The sequence below is a fragment of the Hypomesus nipponensis genome, chromosome 12 (genome assembly GCF_054491055.1).
Source record: "Hypomesus nipponensis isolate SF chromosome 12, ASM5449105v1, whole genome shotgun sequence".
Classification (NCBI taxonomy): Eukaryota; Metazoa; Chordata; class Actinopteri; order Osmeriformes; family Osmeridae; genus Hypomesus; species Hypomesus nipponensis.
This window is the reverse complement of record NC_140372.1, coordinates 1,898,869-1,919,082: the sequence shown is the minus strand read 5'-3', so window position 1 is coordinate 1,919,082 and position 20,214 is coordinate 1,898,869. Positions and strand designations below refer to the sequence as shown.

Sequence of the window (20,214 nt, the reverse complement as noted above, 5' to 3'; positions counted from 1 at the left end):
GAGGCGTAACTGTTGGCCAATCACGTAGCCGTTGTCTTCAGCGTCAAACACCACGCGGGAGCGGGACGGGGCGGGGGTAAATATAGCAGCTGTCACTTCTGAACGTGAAACTAAAAGCTCACACAGTCAGGCATATCTGATAATGCACAACTAGAAGCCGGCCGACACATGAGTCGAAACAGAGGAATTGTGCTATAATCATGGAGAAAAGATTTAAAGGAACGGTGTGCCTATATTTATTTCTACTTGTCTGGGCGCAAACTATTTGGTTTGGATGTTGCGCATTAGCTGGAAGTTTTGGTAAGTTGAGGTGCTTTCCATTGCTGTGCCCTGATAGTATTGAAGCATACAAGTCGGCGAAACTACGCATATTCAATACCTCAAGGAAGACTGTTGTAGCCTACTCGTGATAGCAGAAATGGTCAGTGCATATTCAACGCATGTCGAAAAGGAGCCCAATCCTTTGTTCAGTTTGGAAAAGCAGGAAGTAAGCTAAGATAACGTTTGAGTCCTGAATGTAGGCTATAGTCCGCGGAATTGCACGTGGGACAACAAGTGTAGCCGTAAATTCTGTTGTTTATTTAATTTCTCTGCATGACTGACCTAAATTAACCCAAGACGATCGTCACATCAAACTTTGTTTTGAAAGAAAGGAATGCGCAGAGGCGGTTGGCCAGCCTGACTAGGGCGGGTTGAAGTCATCACAACCAGAAATGTGCGAGTCACTGCGTAATAGCTCTGTTTCTAATGCTCAAGTTACAAACGATCACCAGATGCATTTGTTTTTGTAATACTACTTTGCTTCAGTAAACCTGAAGCAAAGTTGTTGATTGTACACTGAAGTTCCCTTATTCAGTGAATAAAGGAACAATTCTACTAGTCGTAGAACAGTGTTGCCTACGTGTTATTGTTTTTGTTTCATGTTATTTCGTTCTGTCTTTATAAGGTTGGTTTGTTTTATATGTTTTGCATAAGCGCATTATTTCATAGCCTAAGCATGTCCTACCGGTATTATTTTGGGTCGTCTAGCTGGCCGCAAAACTAGTTAGCAACTCCAAGCATCCGCCCCACAGAACAGAAAAAATACAATAACCTGAAAATCCTATTTGATACTGAACCCTGTCCCACTGCCCCCTCCCCCCCAGCTGAAGGCGACATCTTCACCATCGAGTACAACGGCACCGGGCAGTGCATGTTGCCGCAGGGCTTGAGGTTGGCTCTAGGGGCGTGCGACGCAAAGGCCAAGTGGAAGTGGGGGTCGTCACATCAGCTGTTCCACCTAAACTCGACCCGCTGCCTGGGCGTGGAGGTGCGCTCCAAGACGCTGGGCCTGTACCCCTGCAACTCCACGGGAGACAACTTGCTGGGATGGTTCTGCCGCGGGGGAGCCGTGTACACCCAATACCAGATATCGCTGGTGGCGGCCGGGAGTAGCGTCCAGGCCCGGCGAGAGTTGGACGATGTCTGGATGAGGGGCGGGTCTCAGGACAGCATCTGCCAGCGTCCGTACCGCGGTAGGTCTCTGTCTCCCTCTCTCTCTCTCGAATTATATCCTCTTCAGACGGCTTGTTTGTAAACAGCTCTACAGTTGCTTTTCTGTGTGAATTCCACCTGTTACCTTGTTTTACTTATTCTTTAAAGGTACACTTGAAGTTACATGAACACTTACATGAATATCGATCAAGATATTATATATATTTTTTAATTAAATTGATCTAGCCAGCCAATAAGATTTAGCCAAGAAGTAGGTTTTGCCATCATGTGACTCTCTTGCAACATGAGGGGAATACCTCCACGTCACGTGACATTGTACCTTTATTGTTCCCCAACTGCCATGCCAATGCCAGAATGACTCAACACCTAATAAACCCTTTCAGTTTCACATGTAGTCTTGGCATAGTCTCTAAATGCTACCGCCTGTTTCATCTGTGTTCTGATCTCCATGTTGCTGGACACACCGAAAGCAATCCGACTGTCTGTTTCTATCGTGACTGAGCACTGTGACTTTAGAATGACTCGAAGAAACAGAAGAATATTATGAGTGTGATGGCCAAATCCATGAAGGAACAAATGTCATTTCTAATGACTGCAGCTCCTCCAGGTGTTCAGGAAGTTAGTTTTTCTGGTGAGGAGGCTTCTAGTCTAGATAAGAGCGTCTGCTAAATGACTAAATGTAAATGTAGTGTGGGGGGCTACTAGTGCAGGGGGAGGGGGTCCCCAAGTGAGGTGGCCACTGGTGAGGGAGGATCTAATGAGGGGGGTTACTGGTGAGGGAGGATCTAATGAGGGGGGTTACTGGTGAGGGAGGATCTAATGAGGGGGGTTACTGGTGAGGGAGGATCTAATGAGGGGGGTTACTGGTGAGGGAGGATCTAATGAGGGGGGTTACTGGTGAGGGAGGATCTAATGAGGGGGGTTACTGGTGAGGGAGGATCTAATGAGGGGGGTTACTGGTGAGGGAGGATCTAATGAGGGGGGTTACTGGTGAGGGAGGATCTAATGAGGGGGGTTACTGGTGAGGGAGGATCTAATGAGGGGGGTTACTGGTGAGGGAGGATCTAATGAGGGGGGTTACTGGTGAGGGAGGATCTAATGAGGGGGGTTACTGGTGAGGGAGGATCTAATGAGGGGGGTTACTGGTGAGGGAGGATCTAATGAGGGGGGTTACTGGTGAGGGAGGATCTAATGAGGGGGGTTACTGGTGAGGGAGGATCTAATGAGGGGGGTTACTGGTGAGGGAGGATCTAATGAGGGGGGTTACTGGTGAGGGAGGATCTAATGAGGGGGGTTACTGGTGAGGGAGGATCTAATGAGGGGGGTTACTGGTGAGGGAGGATCTAATGAGGGGGGTTACTGGTGAGGGAGGATCTAATGAGGGGGGTTACTGGTGAGGGAGGATCTAATGAGGGGGGTTACTGGTGAGGGAGGATCTAATGAGGGGGGTTACTGGTGAGGGAGGATCTAATGAGGGGGGTTACTGGTGAGGGAGGATCTAATGAGGGGGGTTACTGGTGAGGGAGGATCTAATGAGGGGGGTTACTGGTGAGGGAGGATCTAATGAGGGGGGTTACTGGTGAGGGAGGATCTAATGAGGGGGGTTACTGGTGAGGGAGGATCTAATGAGGGGGGTTACTGGTGAGGGAGGATCTAATGAGGGGGGTTACTGGTGAGGGACGATCTAATGAGGGGGGTTACTGGTGAGGGAGGATCTAATGAGGGGGGTTACTGGTGAGGGAGGATCTAATGAGGGGGGTTACTGGTGAGGGAGGATCTAATGAGGGGGGTTACTGGTGAGGGAGGATCTAATGAGGGGGGTTACTGGTGAGGGAGGATCTAATGAGGGGGGTTACTGGTGAGGGAGGATCTAATGAGGGGGGTTACTGGTGAGGGAGGATCTAATGAGGGGGGTTACTGGTGAGGGAGGATCTAATGAGGGGGGTTACTGGTGAGGGAGGATCTAATGAGGGGGGTTACTGGTGAGGGAGGATCTAATGAGGGGGGTTACTGGTGAGGGAGGATCTAATGAGGGGGGTTACTGGTGAGGGAGGATCTAATGAGGGGGGTTACTGGTGAGGGAGGATCTAATGAGGGGGGTTACTGGTGAGGGAGGATCTAATGAGGGGGGTTACTGGTGAGGGAGGATCTAATGAGGGGGGTTACTGGTGAGGGAGGATCTAATGAGGGGGGTTACTGGTGAGGGAGGATCTAATGAGGGGGGTTACTGGTGAGGGAGGATCTAATGAGGGGGGTTACTGGTGAGGGAGGATCTAATGAGGGGGGTTACTGGTGAGGGAGGATCTAATGAGGGGGGTTACTGGTGAGGGAGGATCTAATGAGGGGGGTTACTGGTGAGGGAGGATCTAATGAGGGGGGTTACTGGTGAGGGAGGATCTAATGAGGGGGGTTACTGGTGAGGGAGGATCTAATGAGGGGGGTTACTGGTGAGGGAGGATCTAATGAGGGGGGTTACTGGTGAGGGAGGATCTAATGAGGGGGGTTACTGGTGAGGGACGATCTAATGAGGGGGGTTACTGGTGAGGGAGGATCTAATGAGGGGGGTTACTGGTGAGGGAGGATCTAATGAGGGGGGTTACTGGTGAGGGAGGATCTAATGAGGGGGGTTACTGGTGAGGGAGGATCTAATGAGGGGGGTTACTGGTGAGGGAGGATCTAATGAGGGGGGTTACTGGTGAGGGAGGATCTAATGAGGGGGGTTACTGGTGAGGGAGGATCTAATGAGGGGGGTTACTGGTGAGGGAGGATCTAATGAGGGGGGTTACTGGTGAGGGAGGATCTAATGAGGGGGGTTACTGGTGAGGGAGGATCTAATGAGGGGGGTTACTGGTGAGGGAGGATCTAATGAGGGGGGTTACTGGTGAGGGAGGATCTAATGAGGGGGGTTACTGGTGAGGGACGATCTAATGAGGGGGGTTACTGGTGAGGGGGGATCGAGTGGGGGGTCCCCTAGTGTGGGGGGCTCTAGTGAGGGGGCCCAGCTGTCCGCTCTCTAGTGGATGCTGGTTTCTAAACAGTGTGTCTCTCTGCCTCCAGTCATCCACACCAGCGAGGGGAACTCTGCCGGCGCGCCATGTGTGTTCCCCTTCCTGTACGCCGGGGTCTGGAGACACGGCTGTCTGGACCAGGACCAGGACCAGGACCAGCCCTGGTGCTCCACCTCCTCCAACTACGACCTCGACCGCAAGTGGGGAGTCTGTCTCTTTCCTGGCACGTTTGGACAGTTGTCTTTCTGTACACACACATACACACACACACACCATCTAATACAGGCTCATTCATGTACACACAGCCAATGCTAAGCTCTCACACACACTAACTAAATCTTTTTCTCACACACGCTAAATCTCACTCTCGAACACAGACACACAAAGCTACCACTTTGTGTTCAGCGCGGCGGTGAGCTGGCAGGAAGCGCTGGACTCATGTCGCAGCCAGGGGGCTGACCTGCTCAGCATGACCATCCTGGACAGAGCCTCCTTCCCCCTCCGTAAGTATCTGCTCACCTGGGGGGGGGGGGGGGGGGGGGAGAGAGAGAGAGAGAGAGAGAGAGAGTGTAGAGAGAGAGAGAGTGTTGAGAGAAAGAGTGAGAGAGAGTGTTGAGAGAGTCAACTGTCAACTGTTTTGTGGTTTTCATTTTCAGAAGCAGTGTTCTAACAGTCAGTCATGCCACAGACCTACTTTCTCTCTCTTTCCTTTCTCTCTTTCTATCTCTCTTTCTCTCTCTTTCTGTGATCTCAAACTCAACAGGATGTCTTTTGTTTTGCGTTACAGGGTGCTGTGGAGCTTGCCAGGCGTGCTTGTGCTGATTTTGTTGACACACACAATTGAAAATAACTGTTACCATGGCTATTATTATCATTGTAAAGATTATTTTGGAGAGAGAATGTGAAAAGGCTGCTTCGGAATCTAAGCAAATGGATTATAAACTTTTACAAATAATTTTCACATTGTAATAAAGGATGTTCTTCAAGTGAATCTCAGGCTTTTGGTCAGACAGTGCTGGCCCGCTTGACTTAATAAACCAATGTAGTCAGTGTGGTTTTGCCCTGTGTGTCTTGCAGCGGACGGCGGGCACAGCCAGATGCCTGACAGGGTGTGGGTGGGCCTGCACCAGCTCCACTCATCCCAGGGTTGGCAGTGGTCTGACGGCTCGCCCCTCTCCTACCTGCGCTGGGACACAGGTGAGTACACCAGCAGGATAGGCTAGCCTCAGTATGTTCCAGTACGTTGAGGCTGGTGTCTGCCAGCCTCTCCCTGGTGCTGAGTTCTGAGGCCAGGGTTGGAGGCCAGGGTTGGAGGCCAGGGTTGGAGGCCAGGGTTGGAGGCCAGGGTTGGAGGCCAGGGTTGGAGGCCAGGGTTGGAGGCCAGGGTTGGAGGCCAGGGTTGGAGGCCAGGGTTGGAGGCCAGGGTTGGAGGCCAGGGTTGGAGGCCAGGGTTGGAGGCCAGGGTTGGAGGCCAGGGTTACAGTTCATGCTGTTGGCTAGGTGTGAGTGTGAGAGCGGACACTGAACAGGAAGTGTGTGTGTGTGTGTGTGTGTGTGTGTGTGTGTGTGTGTGTGTGTGTGTGTGTGTGTGTGTGTGTGTGTGTGTGTGTGTGTGTGTGTGTGTGTGTGTGTGTGTGTGTGTGTGACAGGGATGCCCCCCTCCTCCTCTCTGACGGAGCAGGACTGTGGGGTGATGAACTCTCAGCACAACTTTGAAGCGGAGGCATGTGGACAACGTCTACCCTACATCTGCAAGAAGACCCTCCCCCTCCCTCCCACTGCAGGTAACTCCTCCCCCAGCCCCCGCACCTTGCTGTTAACATAGTTCACCATAACAAGAGAAGACAACACTGTTTAAAATGGACCCAAAAAAGCAATTGAAACACATGGATATATAACGTGTCTATAATGTCATGTATAATGAAACATGTATGTATCTCCTGTGTTCCTGTGCTGGCGGTGTCCCTGCAGCCCCTGCTGAGGTGTCGTGTGTGTGTGAGGAGGGCTGGCTGCCCTGGGGAAGCAGCTGCTTCCAGCTGGGGAGGGAGGCGTCCAGCTTCAGCCAAGCCCAGGAGCTCTGTGTGGCCCTGGGGGGAAACCTCAGCAGCCTGCACAGCATGGACAGCCTGGAGATGATACACACACACTTCCACACAGGTAACCCTGACTACACACACCTCTGTTCAAGAGCTGTACGAGTGTGTGAGTACTGACTGTGTGTGTGTGTGTAGTGACAGTGTGTGTGTGTGTGTCCTAGGTGGGGGTGAGGACGTGTGGATAGGTCTGAAGGCCAGTGAGGACCCTGCTGTGTTCAGCTGGACTGACGGGTCCCCTGTCATGTTCACACACTGGGGTCCCAGACAGCCCAGACAGCCCTCCCCTAACACCAGCTGTGTCTGCTACTCAGGAGAGGTACGAGGGAGGGAGGGAGGGAGGGGAGGGAGGGGGGGGAGGGAGGGAGGGAGGGAGGGAGGGAGGGAGGGAGGGAGGGGGAGGGAGGGAGGGAGGGGGAGGGAGGGAGGGAGGGGGAGGGAGGGAGGGGGGGGGAGTGGGGAGGGAGGGAGAGAGTGGGGAGGGAGGGAGGGGGGAGGGAGGGAGGGAGGGGGGGGGGGGGAGGGGAGGGAGGGAGGGAGGGGGAGAGGGGGGGGGGGAGGGAGGGAGGGGGGGGGGAGGGAGGGAGGGAGGGAGGGAGGGAGGGAGGGGGGGGGGGGGGGGGGGGGAGGGAGGGAGGGGGGAGGGGAGGGGGAGGGGGGGGGGAGGGAGTAGGGAGGGAGGGAGGGAGAGAGGGAAGGGGTGTGTGTGTTAGCAAGCATGTCCAGTCTTGTATTGCCACCTGAGTGTCTCTCTCTCTGTCTCTGTCATGGTGTTCTCCAGTCTCATGGTTGGAGGGTGGAACACTGTGACCGCAAGCTGCCCTTCCTTTGCCAGCGGCACGGGCAGGAGCCGTGCACCCCCGCCTCAGGATGCCCCCCTGTGAGGACTCCCCCCTCGTCCTTACACACACACACCCTCATCCCAACACACACACACACAGCCCAGTGCAGGGCTCTGACGTTGTCATCTCTGTACTAGGGGTGGCAGAGACATGGAAGTTCCTGCTACAAAGTGGACCTCAAACAGGTCGCCTTCGAGGAGCGCTGTGACCTCAGCATCGGGAACAGGTACAGGACTACATCTCTCTCGCTCTCTCTCTCTCTCTCTCCCTCTCTCTCTCCTAGTCTCTCTCCTAGTCTCTCTCCTAGTCTCTCTCCTAGTCTCTCTCCTAGTCTCTCTCTCTCTCTCTCTCTCTCTCTCTCTCTCTCTCTCTCTCTCTCTCTCTCTCTCTCTCTCTCCTAGTCTCTCTCTCCTAGTCTCTCTCTCTCTCTCTCTCCTAGTCTCTCTCTCCTAGTCTCTCTCTCTCTCCTAGTCTCTCTCTCTCTCTCTCTCCTAGTCTCTCTCTCTCTCTCTCTCTCTCTCTCTCTCTCTCTCTCTCTCTCTCTCTCCTAGTCTCTCTCTCTCTCTCTCTCTCTCTCTCTCTCCTAGTCTCTCTCTCTCTCTCTCTCTCTCTCTCTCTCTCTCTCTCTCATCTGTTTCTCACTGTCTTTATCTCTCAGTGTCTCACTGTGTGTTCCTGGTTCCTGCGTGGGTGTGGCAGGTATGAGCAGGCGTTCGTCAGCAGGCTGCTGAGGGACACGGAGCCGAGCCTCTTCTTCTGGATCAGCCTGCAGGACGTCAACAACACCGGGGAGTTCCTGTGGACCAGCCCCTCCCAGCCCGCTCAGCCTCTCAGCTACGCCAACTGGGGCTGGAACCAGCCTGACAGTGAGTGTTTGGTGTGGGGCTTGGTGATGATGTATGGATGGTGGTCGTGGTCTTGTTTAGCTACCCTTGTGGAGACCAAATGTTGTCACTAGTGTAGTGAGACGTGAGAGACTTGACCAGCCTTTTAGCTGGACCCCCTGACTTCAAATGCTTTTAACAGTTTTACAGTTAGTGTTAGGATTATAATTACATCAAGGGTGAGGGGTTAGAGCTAACACACTTTTGAATGGTCGGGCCCATTGAGGATAGAAAAGCAAACTTGTTGTGTGTGTCGCAGCCACTGTGGGGAGCTGTGTGGTGATGTCATCAGCCCAACTGGGCAGGTGGGAGGTGAGGAACTGTGGTACGTTCAGGGCCTCCTCCATCTGCAGGACACACGTGGGCCCCCCGGCCCCCACGCCGCCCCCGGCCCCCACGCCCCCCTCGCCCTTGCTGCCCTGCCCAGACAGCTGGGTCTCCAAAGAAGGGATATCCTACTGCTACAAGGTGAGGCTGGGGTGTGTGCAGGGCATTACATTGGCACCCGCCCACCCGCCAAATGTGGGTAGAATTCGGCTGTGGTAAAGCAGTCCATCGTACTAGCCACTTTGGCAGGTGGAGTTCTACGAATCTCTCGCTTTAAGATTGGTTATTGTAGTCTTCTTAAAACAAAATAACTTTACAAATTTAACTGGGAAAAAAAAAAAATCTGTTTAGTTCGTATATTTTCAATACATCTTTACACCCCATTATATGCAATGAGCTAGCTACTCTTTTTGTCTTTGTCTTAATCGGTTGCATATTTTCATACCAAAGGAGCTTTACACACTTAAAAGAGCTGAAGATTTGGCAACACATACATTTGATGTTGTCTTGATTTTGGGTTACATTTGAAAGGATTGTAAATCTAGTTCTTCAAGTACATTGTAAAAAAACATAGTCAACTTTAATCAAATAAAACTTTCCCAACAACAAAATTGTGGCTAGTGAAATTGCTGAGTGACAAGTAACCACTAGCCACAGTGGCTGGGGAGCCAAAATGCTAATGTCAAGCGCTGGGTGTGTGTTGGTGGGTCTGTCTACCTGCCTGTTCAAGATATTCAGGGGTGTGTATACCTTCATTAAAGTGTGTGTGTGTGTGTGTCAGGTGTTCCACGAGGAGAGGCTGGGGAGGAAGAGGTCGTGGGAGGAGGCTGAGAGGTTTTGTGAGGGTCTGGGGGCTCACCTCCCTAGCTTCACTCACCCCCTGGAGATGTCTGCTCTGCACTCTGTCATGAGGGACACCATTAGGTACGCACACGCACACGGATAACCTCATGAGGTCCGTCAGAACCTCCCTGACCAGGGCATGTTGCTTCCTGTTGCAGTAACGACCGTTTCTTCTGGGTGGGGCTGAACCGGAGAGACCCTGCTGACCCTGCCTGGACGTGGAGCGACGGCCGGCCGGTACAACCCTGCCTGGAGCGCACGCACACACACACACACACCTCCTCCCTGGAGCACAAAGAAGTCTTGTCTTTGATAGCTGTCGAGCTGTCTACTGGCTACAGTCTGACCTCCGCCCTCTCTCCTGGTCTCTCCTCCTCTCTCCTGGTCTCTCTCCTCCTCTCTCCTGGTGTCTCTCCTGGTAGGTCTCCATGGACGTGTTACACCAGGACTTCCACCATGATGACGAGTACGACCGCAACTGTGCTGCTTTCAAGGTGGGTGTGATGGACCCAGACTGACCCTGGGTGGAGGGTGTGGCGTGTTTGATAGATGTGACCCAGACTGACCCTGGGTGGAGGGTGTGGCGTGTTTGATAGATGTGACCCAGACTGACCCTGGGTGGAGGGTGTGGCGTGTTTGATAGATGTGACCCAGACTGACCCAGCTCTCTGTCTCCTCTGTCGGCTCATCCGGTTCTAACTTCATTACATCTTTCTATGACATTATGTAGTCTGTTTGCTCAGTGCTGTTAACATGAAGAGTGTGTTGAGTTGAGCGAGGAGAGAGGGAGGGGGAGAAAGAGAGGTCCGTATAGAGAGACTATTGTAAGTCTGAAAACTGCTGATCTGAATTCAGGTCACCTATTATATAAAGTGAGGATATTTGTGAATAACACACCAGCCCCCGTTTGTTATCGTCCAGCCCCCGTTTGTTATCGTCCAGCCCCCGTTTGTTATCGTCCAGCCCCCGTTTGTTATCGTCCAGCCCCCGTTTGTTATCGTCCAGCCTCCGTTTGTTATCGTCCAGCCCCCGTTTGTTATCGTCCAGCCTCCGTTTGTTATCGTCCAGCCCCCGTTTGTTATCGTCCAGCCCCCGTTTGTTATCGTCCAGCCCCCGTTTGTTATCGTCCAGCCCCCGTTTGTTATCGTCCAGCCCCCGTTTGTTATCGTCCAGCCTCCGTTTGTTATCGTCCAGCCCCCGTTTGTTATCGTCCAGCCTCCGTTTGTTATCGTCCAGCCTCCGTTTGTTATCGTCCAGCCCCCGTTTGTTATCGTCCAGCCTCCGTTTGTTATCGTCCAGCCCCCGTTTGTTATCGTCCAGCCCCCGTTTGTTATCGTCCACCATCAGTGGACCCCACAGTTCATCTGGAGGTGACTTTTGTCTGTTCCCCCTCGACAGACGACGAGAGGAACGTTCCGGAGCCTGTTCCTCTTCCTGCTTCGAGACCCCCCTCCCAAGCCCTTCTCTGCCTCCCCCTTCCACTGTGACGCCAAGATGGAGTGGGTCTGTCAGATACCCAGAGGTGAAATTACACACAAATACACTGTGTGTGTGTGTGTGTGTGTGTCGATCTGTGCTTGTGTGTGTGTGTGTGTGTCTCTGCGAGCACCTGTGTGTGCCTCTGATGACCCCTGACGACCTGGGGTCATAGGAGCAAGGGTCAGAGGTCACTGGATGATCTCAGGTCATGGTGTGATTGGTTATGTCTCAACAGGAAGGACTCCCCTAACCCCAGAGTGGTACAACCCTGGTGAGAACCCCAACCAACACCACCCACACACCACCCAGACACCACCCAACCAACACCTACAGCCCACACCCCAACCAACACCTACAGCCCACCCACACACCACCCAACCAACACCTACAGCCCACACCCCAACCAACACCTACACCCACCCACACACCACACACCACCCAGACACCACCCAACCAACACCTACAGCCCACACCCCAACCAACACCTACAGCCCACCCAGACACCACCCAGACACCACCCAACCAACACCTACAGCCCACACCCCAACCAACACCTACACCCACCCACACACCACACAGCACCCAGACACCACCCAGACACCACCCAACCAACACCTACAGCCCACACCCCAACCAACACCTACACCCACCCACACACCACACAGCACCCAGACACCACCCAGACACCACCCAGACACCACCCAGACACCACCCAGACACCACCCAGCACCCAGACACCACCCAGACACCACCCACACACCACACAGCACCCAGACACCACACACCACCCAACACCACCCAGACACCACACAGCACCCACACACCACCCACACAGCACCCAGACACCACCCAGACACCACCCAGCACTCACTTCAGCACAGGGGTCAATACTCTCCGGGAACATACATGCCACATTCGTGTGCATACAAGTAAAAATGTCCAGAGCACAGGAACGTGATTGTGTGTGTGTGTGTGTGTCAGACGGCCATCACCAGACGTCCTTCTTCATGGACGGGGCAGAGTTCTGGCTGGTGTCGGAGCCCGTGCTGCCGTACGAGGAGGCCAGCCTGTTCTGCTCCTCCAGCGGGAGCCGCCTGGCCTCGCCCCGCACCTTCGACTCAGCCAGGCTCATCAACACTAACCTGCCCAAGGTGAGCACGGCACGACTGTGGCTGCATGCGTGTGTGTGTGTGTGTGTGTGTGTGGACACAAGTGGAAGTTTGTGTGTTTGTGGGTAGTTGTCCTTGCCTTTACTGTTGTGTCTTGTGACATCACTGAGCAGGTGCCAGATACTAGTTGGTGGGTTGATCTGAGGGATCCAGGAAGTTATTTCCCTATGACGTAAGTTACACACACATAGTACACACACATATACACACGCTCCACATACACAGCCAGGATCTCATGGCTCATGTACAGGTCTGCTCAGTTTCAACCAGATGAGACACTTCCACCACAACTTCCTTGGCCGGTGTACTTCCTTCAGACTGGGCAGTATCTTCCCAGGTACGCATCACTTCCTGCTTCCTGTCCAGAGGTAGAGGCTGTACAGCTCTCACCTGCTCACACCTCAGACTGGGGCGTTGTGAAGCATGATGTCTGGATATAAGTGACCCTCAGAGCTTGTCTGATCATTCATGTGGTGTTTTACTGACATCTCCCTCTGTTACACACACACTTATTCACACACACACTCTGAAACACACACACACTCTGAAACACACACACACTCTGAAACACGCACACACTTTTCTTCCAAACCAGACTATGAGCGTAGTTGTGGGACCCACCTGCCATTTGTGTGTGAGAGACACAACAGCACACTGGTGGAGAGGAACCCTCTTCAGCCCCACCCCTGGGGGATGCCCTGCAGGAACGATTCAATCGCCTTCAGAGACAAGGTTGGTCAATGGCTGACCTCTACCAGGACGCACACACACTGTGTGTAGTATAAACTGTACACACACACACACAGTGTAGTATACACTGTACACACATACACACACACACACAGTGTAGTATACACTGTACACACACACACACACACATAGTGTGTAGTATAAACTGTACACACACACACACACACACAGTGTGTAGTATAAACTGTACACACACACACACACACAGTGTGTAGTATAAACTGTACACACACACACACACATAGTGTGTAGTATAAACTGTACACACACACACACACACTCAGTGAGTTATGATTTGAGACGGGTATAACAACACGATAAAAGACAGGCGTCGTTATGTAATGTGTCGTTGTGTCTCTCCAGTGCTACCAGGTGGTCAAGCCCAAAGACGTCACGTTCAAACAAGCTAACGAGTTGTGTCAGTCCCTGGCAGGAACCCTGCTGTCCGTCTCTGACCAGGTGGAACAGGGTGGGTCCTGAACCTTTGCCAGCGCCGCCTTCATCAGGCACACGCTGTTATCCTAAGCAAAGTACAAATAGTCTGTGTAGAAAAGCAGAACAGAAGATCAAGGATCAGAAGAGCGTAGTTCTGACAGTACGACAATCAGAGTCAAGGAACATTCTGTATTATTACGAGGCACATCGCAAACAAGAATAACATCTCAACGCCAATATTACAATAAGCAAAGACTGAGGGCAACAAACATCTTCACAGCTGCATCCTGCTGGGTGAGCTTAGAACTGGGTTCCAACGATTGTTGACAAAGTGTGTGTGTGTGTGTGTGTGTCACCGCTAGACTTTGTCACCACGCTGCTCCCTGCGGAGCCCCAGGCCTCCTGGATCGGGCTGAAGCTGAGGCACTCAGAGCCGGAGTGGGTGGACAACACAGCCGTGTCCTTCCTCAACTTTAACCCCCTGCTTCATGGCCTCCTCCGACCCATGGTCGTCAATGCAAGTTCTCCTTCCCTGCCATCCCCACGGAGACCTCTGTGACATCACATATTCATTTAGCAGACACCTTAGTCAAAAGCGTGGATTTGAGCCTGCAAGCTCTTGATCTGCAGTTGAATGCTCTAACCACTGAGCTGCACCCTGTCTATCTGTGTTGTTGTTGTGTGTGTGTGTGTGTGTGTGTTTAGACCCTGGACCCAGACAGCCTGGACCTCTGCGTGTTCGTCCCCAGTGACCCCCACTCTTCCATCCTGGGCACCTGGGACTACACCTCCTGCTCTGACGAGAAGACTCTGTCCTTCTGCCAGTACTACGCAGGTACACACACACAACGCGGGCACACACACACACACTATGCAGGTACTCAATACACACACAAGGTAGACACACACTGCACACATGCTTATTACACAAACACAGCTAGCAACAAACACTTACATGGAGATAGCAAAAGACAAGTAACACACAAAACTAAAAATCAGTTTTTCTTTGCCGCCGCGTTCCCAGACGAGCCTGAGGCTCCCAGCATGTCCACGGAGCCTTTCCAGGTGAAGCAGCACACCTTCCAGCTGCTGCACCAGAACCTCACCTGGTTCGAGGCGTTGGAGGCGTGTCAGAAAGCGGGCATGTCCCTGGCCAGCGTGGCCGACGCCCTCCAGCAGGCTGTCCTCAGCGTGAGAGTGAGCCGAGCCCGCAGCCCCATGTGGCTCGGCCTCTCCAGCCAAGACGTACGTTCTCCACACCAGTTAGAGTTAGTGCTGTTGTTGTTGTTGTTGTTGTTGTTGTTGATGACCGTGTCGCCGTGCTCCTCCAGGATGGGGTGCACTACCGGTGGACGGACCACAGCCACACCTTGTTCAGCCGCTGGTCGTCGGAGCCCACCAGCGGTGACTGCGTCTCCCTGGACGTGCAGGGCTTCTGGAGGGCCACGCCCTGCAATGAAGTGCTGGCTGGAGCCGTCTGCCACATCCCCAACAGTAAGACCCCCCCTGGATCCAGTCAGGACATGTCTCTCTGTGACCTACGGGTTTACTGACTCTTGTAAGAGAGAAACTTCCTTTCCAACCCTTCCATTTCAGACGAGTCCATTTCAGCGCCGGAGGACAGAGCTGTGAAATGTCCTCACAAGATCGGCGGGCCCAACTGGATCCCCTTTAAGAAGAACTGTTACACTTTCCAACTGAGCTCATCCAGATGGGACGAGTTTGACAAAGGACAGATTCAAAACACCTGCAAGAACTTAGGTGAGGGAGGGAGGGAGGGAGGGCACTGACCTCTGGTCGTTATTTATATAACGTTTTAGAACTATAGAAATCCATTCCTCTAACACTCTCTGTCCTTCTCTCTCTCACACGCGGGCGTCTGCAGATGCAGGCGCTGACATTCTGACTATCAGGACTGCCGAGGAGAACGAGTTCATTCAGCAGCAGCTGCTGCCCTTCAGTAACCTGGTTCAGTTTGTCTGGCTGGGGCTGTTCGCAGACCACGCCGGTGAGTGGGGTGTGTGTGTGTGTTGGAGAGTGGTTGAGGGTGTGTGTGTGTGTGTGTGTGTGTAGCCAGCGTGTGACCTTGTATGACCTTGTCTGTCCCCAGACCAGCAGATGAAGTGGTATGACGGCACTAACGTGCAGTTCTCTAACTGGCGTGACGGCCGCCCCTCGGTGCAGACAGACTTCCTGGCCGCCCTCAACACAGACGGCGAGTGGGATGTGTTCACCAACGCTCGCCTCTTCAACACCCTCAAACAGAGGAGCATCGTGGCCTGCAAACTAGACAACGGTACGCAGCCCCCCCCCCCCCAACACACACAACACTGTAGTCAACAGATACTGACCTCTCCTTCCACATCACCTCTCCCCTCCAGACTCCAAAGCGGACTACATCCAGTCGTCCCGTGCGTACGAGCGCTACGGTAACCTGAGCTACTCGGTGGTGCGCAGCAGGCTGAGCTGGTTCGAGGCTCTGGGGGCGTGCAGCGCCCGGGGGGGGCACCTGGCGAGCGTGCACGACGCCCAGAACGATGCGCACGTACAGCTCATCGCCAGGAGAGACGGCTTCCCGCTCTGGATCGGCCTGTCCAGTCAGGACGTGAGAAGAATAATATTACACTTTGATATCAAACCGTCAACACTGCCTTAGTGTAACATAATAATAAATATATAATATGCTTTCATTTGTAAACCCTCTATGACTATGAAGTGCCAGCATGTTGTAGGGGCTGATAGCATGCTGTAGGGGCTGACAGCATGCTGTAGGGGCTGACAGCATGCTGTAGGTGCTGTCAGCATGCTGTGAGGGCTGACAGCATGCTGTGAGGGCTGACAGCATGCTGTAGGGGCTGACAGCATGCTGTGAGGGCTGACAGCATGCTGAAGGGGCTGACAGCATGCTGTGAGGGCTGACAGCATGCTGTGAGGGCTGACAGCATGCTGTAGGGGCTGACAGCATGCTGTGAGGGCTGACAGCATGCTGTAGGGGCTGACAGCATGCTGTGAGGGCTGACAGCATGCTGAAGGGGCTGACAGCATGCTGTGAGGGCTGACAGCATGCTGTGAGGGCTGACAGCATGCTGTAGGGGCTGACAGCATGCTGTGAGGGCTGACAGCATGCTGAAGGGGCTGACAGCATGCTGTGAGGGCTGACAGCATGCTGTGAGGGCTGACAGCATGCTGTAGGGGCTGACAGCATGCTGTGAGGGCTGACAGCATGCTGTAGGGGCTGACAGCATGCTGTAGGGGCTGACAGCATGCTGTAGGGGCTGACACTATGCTGTGAGGGCTGACACTATGCTGTGTGTGCAGGCGCAGGGCTCTGTGTACGAGTGGTCTGACGGGACAAAGAACGACTACCAGCGTCTGAGCCGGGGTCTCCAGGGCTGCGTGTTGGTGACGCCCTCCGGGGCCTGGGAGAGAAAGAACTGCCACGCCATGGTGGACGGAGCCATCTGCTACAACACCACCTTCTCCACCCCCTTTCAGAGTGAGACCACACACAGCCTCACACCCCTCTCCTGCTCACTGTCACACAGCCTCTACACCCTCCCTCACACAGCCTCTACACCCTCCCTCACACAGCCTCTACACCCTCCCTCACACAGCCTCTACACCCTCCCTCACACAGCCTCTACACCCTCCCTCACACAGCCTCTACACCCTCCCACACACAGCCTCTACACCCTCCCTCACACAGCCTCTACACCCTCCCTCACACAGCCTCTACACCCTCCCTCACACAGCCTCTACACCCTCCCTCACACAGCCTCTACACCCTCCCTCACACAGCCTCTACACCCTCCCTCACACAGCCTCTACACCCTCCCTCACACAGCCTCTACACCCTCCCTCACACAGCCTCTACACCCTCCCTCACACAGCCTCTACACCCTCCCTCACACAGCCTCTACACCCTCCCTCACACAGCCTCTACACCCTCCCTCACACAGCCTCTACACCCTCCCTCACACAGCCTCTACACCCTCCCTCACACAGCCTCTACACCCTCCCTCACACAGCCTCTACACCCTCCCTCACACAGCCTCTACACCCTCCCTCACACAGCCTCTACACCCTCCCTCACACAGCCTCTACACCCTCCCTCACACAGCCTCTACACCCTCCCTCACACAGCCTCTACACCCTCCCTCACACAGCCTCTACACCCTCCCTCACACAGCCTCTACACCCTCCCTCACACAGCCTCTACACCCTCCCTCACACAGCCTCTACACCCTCCCTCACACAGCCTCTACACCCTCCCTCACACAGCCTCTACACCCTCCCTCACACAGCCTCTACACCCTCCCTCACACAGCCTCTACACCTTCCCTCACACAGCCTCTACACCCTCCCTCACACAGCCTCTACACCCTCCCTCACACAGCCTCTACACCCTCCCTCACACCCTCCCTCACACAGCCTCTACACCCTCCCTCACACAGCCTCTACACCCTCCCTCACACAGCCTCTACACCCTCCCTCACACAGCCTCTACACCCTCCCTCCACACATCTCCCTCACCAACCAGACTCAACCGACACTAACACTTAATACCATTTTAAAAACGGTGTCTTTCTCATCGTGGCGGGGTTGCTAGGAGCCACCCAGCAGTTGTCCCCGATGACCACCAACTGTCCAGAGAGCCATGGCCCGGCGAGGTGGGTGGAGTTCCAGGACCACTGCTACGCCTTCGACATGACCTTCTACAACTACTCCGTCTACAGCATGGAGCAGGCCAAGGACATCTGTCTGGGTCTGGGTACGCCTCCTCCCCTCTCCCCTCATCACCTGTCCCTGCTGTCGCTTCTGATTGGACAACGATGACGAGATGCTCGTCTGTCATTGGTCCTTAGGTGCCCAGGTGCTGACCATCAAGACCAAGGAGGAGAATGACTTTGTGAGGGACTACATGGAGAACAACCCCCTCATCACCAGCCGTGCCTGGCTGGGTCTGGACCTGGACACGGAGGGTACGCACACTGACCTTGGGTCAGGGGCTGACCTCTGACACTGACCCTGGCCCACATACAGAGCGTTCGTTGACTGTGACCAATGAAACCCAGTTACAACCCTTCACCTGCTCTTTGACCTCCTGCTGTACTTGCTCTTCTCCTGTCTCTCTTCCAGGACAGCCAGTGTCCTGGATGGACGGATCCACTGTGAGCTTCTCCAACTTCGGGCCGGTTGGGCAGTGGTCTGGGCCAGGCGTCTGGGGGTCTGGGCGGGGCGTGGGGCCCCCCTGTGTGGTCATGGTGTCTGCGGACGCAGGTTCCTGGACCACGGTCAGCTGCAAGGACAGCCTCAGCCGCCTCGTCTGCAAGACCAGCACACGTGAGAGGAGCCAACATATATCACTACAAGACACATCAAGGCTGACTGATTTCACGTGAGGTTAATCTCAGGTCATCTTTTCTAAGAGAGAACACCCTAGCTGATTCTCTCTGTGTGTGTGTGTCTCCCTCCCCCTCTCTGTCTCTCTCTCTGCGCAGGGTCGAGAGGGTTGCCGGTGGCTCTGGGCTTCTTCATCATCCTCCTGCTCAGTCTCTTGGCTGCTGTTGCCTTCATCATGTACAAGAAGAACCGCACTCGCTTCTCTTCCACCGTCCGGTACAAGAGGAACTTTGATGAAGCCGACACGACCAGCATCATCAACGAAGACGAATGATGCTGTCTCACACTAACCCCAAACATGACAGTGCAGCTTTGGCGACAGAAAGTTATTTATTTCCTTGACCCCCACACACACACAGGTAGACAGACCAGGAAGGGTTTTTTAAGTTGTAAATATTGACAGGATTGTGTGATCCGAGTGCAGTTGTTTTAAATATGAATTTTAATGAGGAAGCTGGTCTTTTCAGTGTCTGTGGAACAAGTCGTCATAGGATTGAAATGGCTTCTTGGCTGTTAATATTTTCCCTAAGCACTGGATCGTCTGATTTAACTTGTTTATTGCTTTTGTACGTTTTTAGAAAGGTTGGCTACAATTTTTCAAACTAGTTTTAATGAATAATTCTTGCAGAAAAGTATCTGCATTGCACTTTCAAATAGTGATTGTTTCCCTCATCTGCTGGTCTGTGAATAATTCTTATACAATTTGATTTGAGTGAAAGTCTTAGTGGTACGTCAGGTGAAGATATGGTTGATACGGTCACTCATGTAAATATTGACCACTGTAAATGTTTAGTGATGTGGATTGGAATATTACTGTAGAAAGTCATGTCATTCGGGCGCGTTTATTTTTCCGGAGTGCCAAGTTAACCCTTCCTCAGCAAATGCTGCGGACATCCAATCTTCCGATATAACGGCTGAACCGATGAATGAAGCGTAGCTCTAGAAGGATCCGGTTGATTTATAACCTTTTGTTGGGTTTGAGCTAGACTGCCTCTTTTCTGTCCTTTGCACTAAAGCTACTGATAATGATGCACTTTAAAAAGAAAGGTTGTGTTCCTATAAATGTCGCCTTACAAGCAGTTCCTGCCGTCTTAATGCACAAGTTCTGTTCAAGAGCAAACTAGGATTTCGCTTCCTGAGCCAAGCGTACTACGAGGCTTGAAACTGCCTCAACTGCTGTAAAAGGCTTTGTAAATCAAATCAAATTTATTTGTATAGCCCTTTTTACACGCAAGCATGTCAGAGGGCTGTAGATTTGTAGATATTAATTTGTTTTCTAAACTTAAACCAAAGATGCTTTGGACATACCAGTCTTTCCGTTGCTTCTTAACCAAATCATATCAATAAGGTGAACCCACAAAATGCTTCAATAAGAACTTTAGAAAATCCAACTCTGCTGACATTTTCTTCAATAAACTGGTTTGTCTTTTACTGAAAATCACTGTCTTCATTTGGTGTAGATTCAATCAAATCTAGGTTATTTAAAC

General features: G+C 53.1%; 1 protein-coding gene across 2 annotated transcripts; it reads left to right on the top strand.

Annotated features, from left to right (window-relative positions):
- Positions 1-109: 109 nt before the first annotated feature.
- ly75 (lymphocyte antigen 75) lies at positions 110-20,165 on the top strand. Of its 2 annotated transcripts, none has more exons than XM_084667995.1 (35): positions 110-300; positions 1,146-1,514; positions 4,552-4,725; positions 4,880-5,005; positions 5,580-5,699; positions 6,152-6,286; positions 6,474-6,659; positions 6,760-6,914; positions 7,377-7,475; positions 7,575-7,663; positions 8,137-8,303; positions 8,581-8,789; positions 9,430-9,572; positions 9,650-9,728; positions 9,914-9,985; positions 10,890-11,013; positions 11,206-11,241; positions 11,952-12,121; positions 12,253-12,311; positions 12,400-12,476; positions 12,735-12,871; positions 13,253-13,358; positions 13,687-13,841; positions 14,030-14,159; positions 14,349-14,569; positions 14,656-14,818; positions 14,921-15,085; positions 15,210-15,332; positions 15,435-15,620; positions 15,706-15,929; positions 16,649-16,820; positions 17,934-18,095; positions 18,190-18,306; positions 18,464-18,667; positions 18,826-20,165. In XM_084667995.1, exons 1-35 carry the CDS (start codon positions 201-203, stop codon positions 18,999-19,001), a joined length of 5,130 nt encoding a protein of 1,709 aa, XP_084524121.1. In that variant the 5' UTR covers positions 110-200; the 3' UTR covers positions 19,002-20,165. The 2 variants fall into 2 exon arrangements, with proteins under 2 accessions (XP_084524121.1, XP_084524120.1); XM_084667994.1 differs by having other exon boundaries at positions 16,643-16,820.
- The last annotated feature ends 49 nt before the right edge of the window (positions 20,166-20,214 follow it).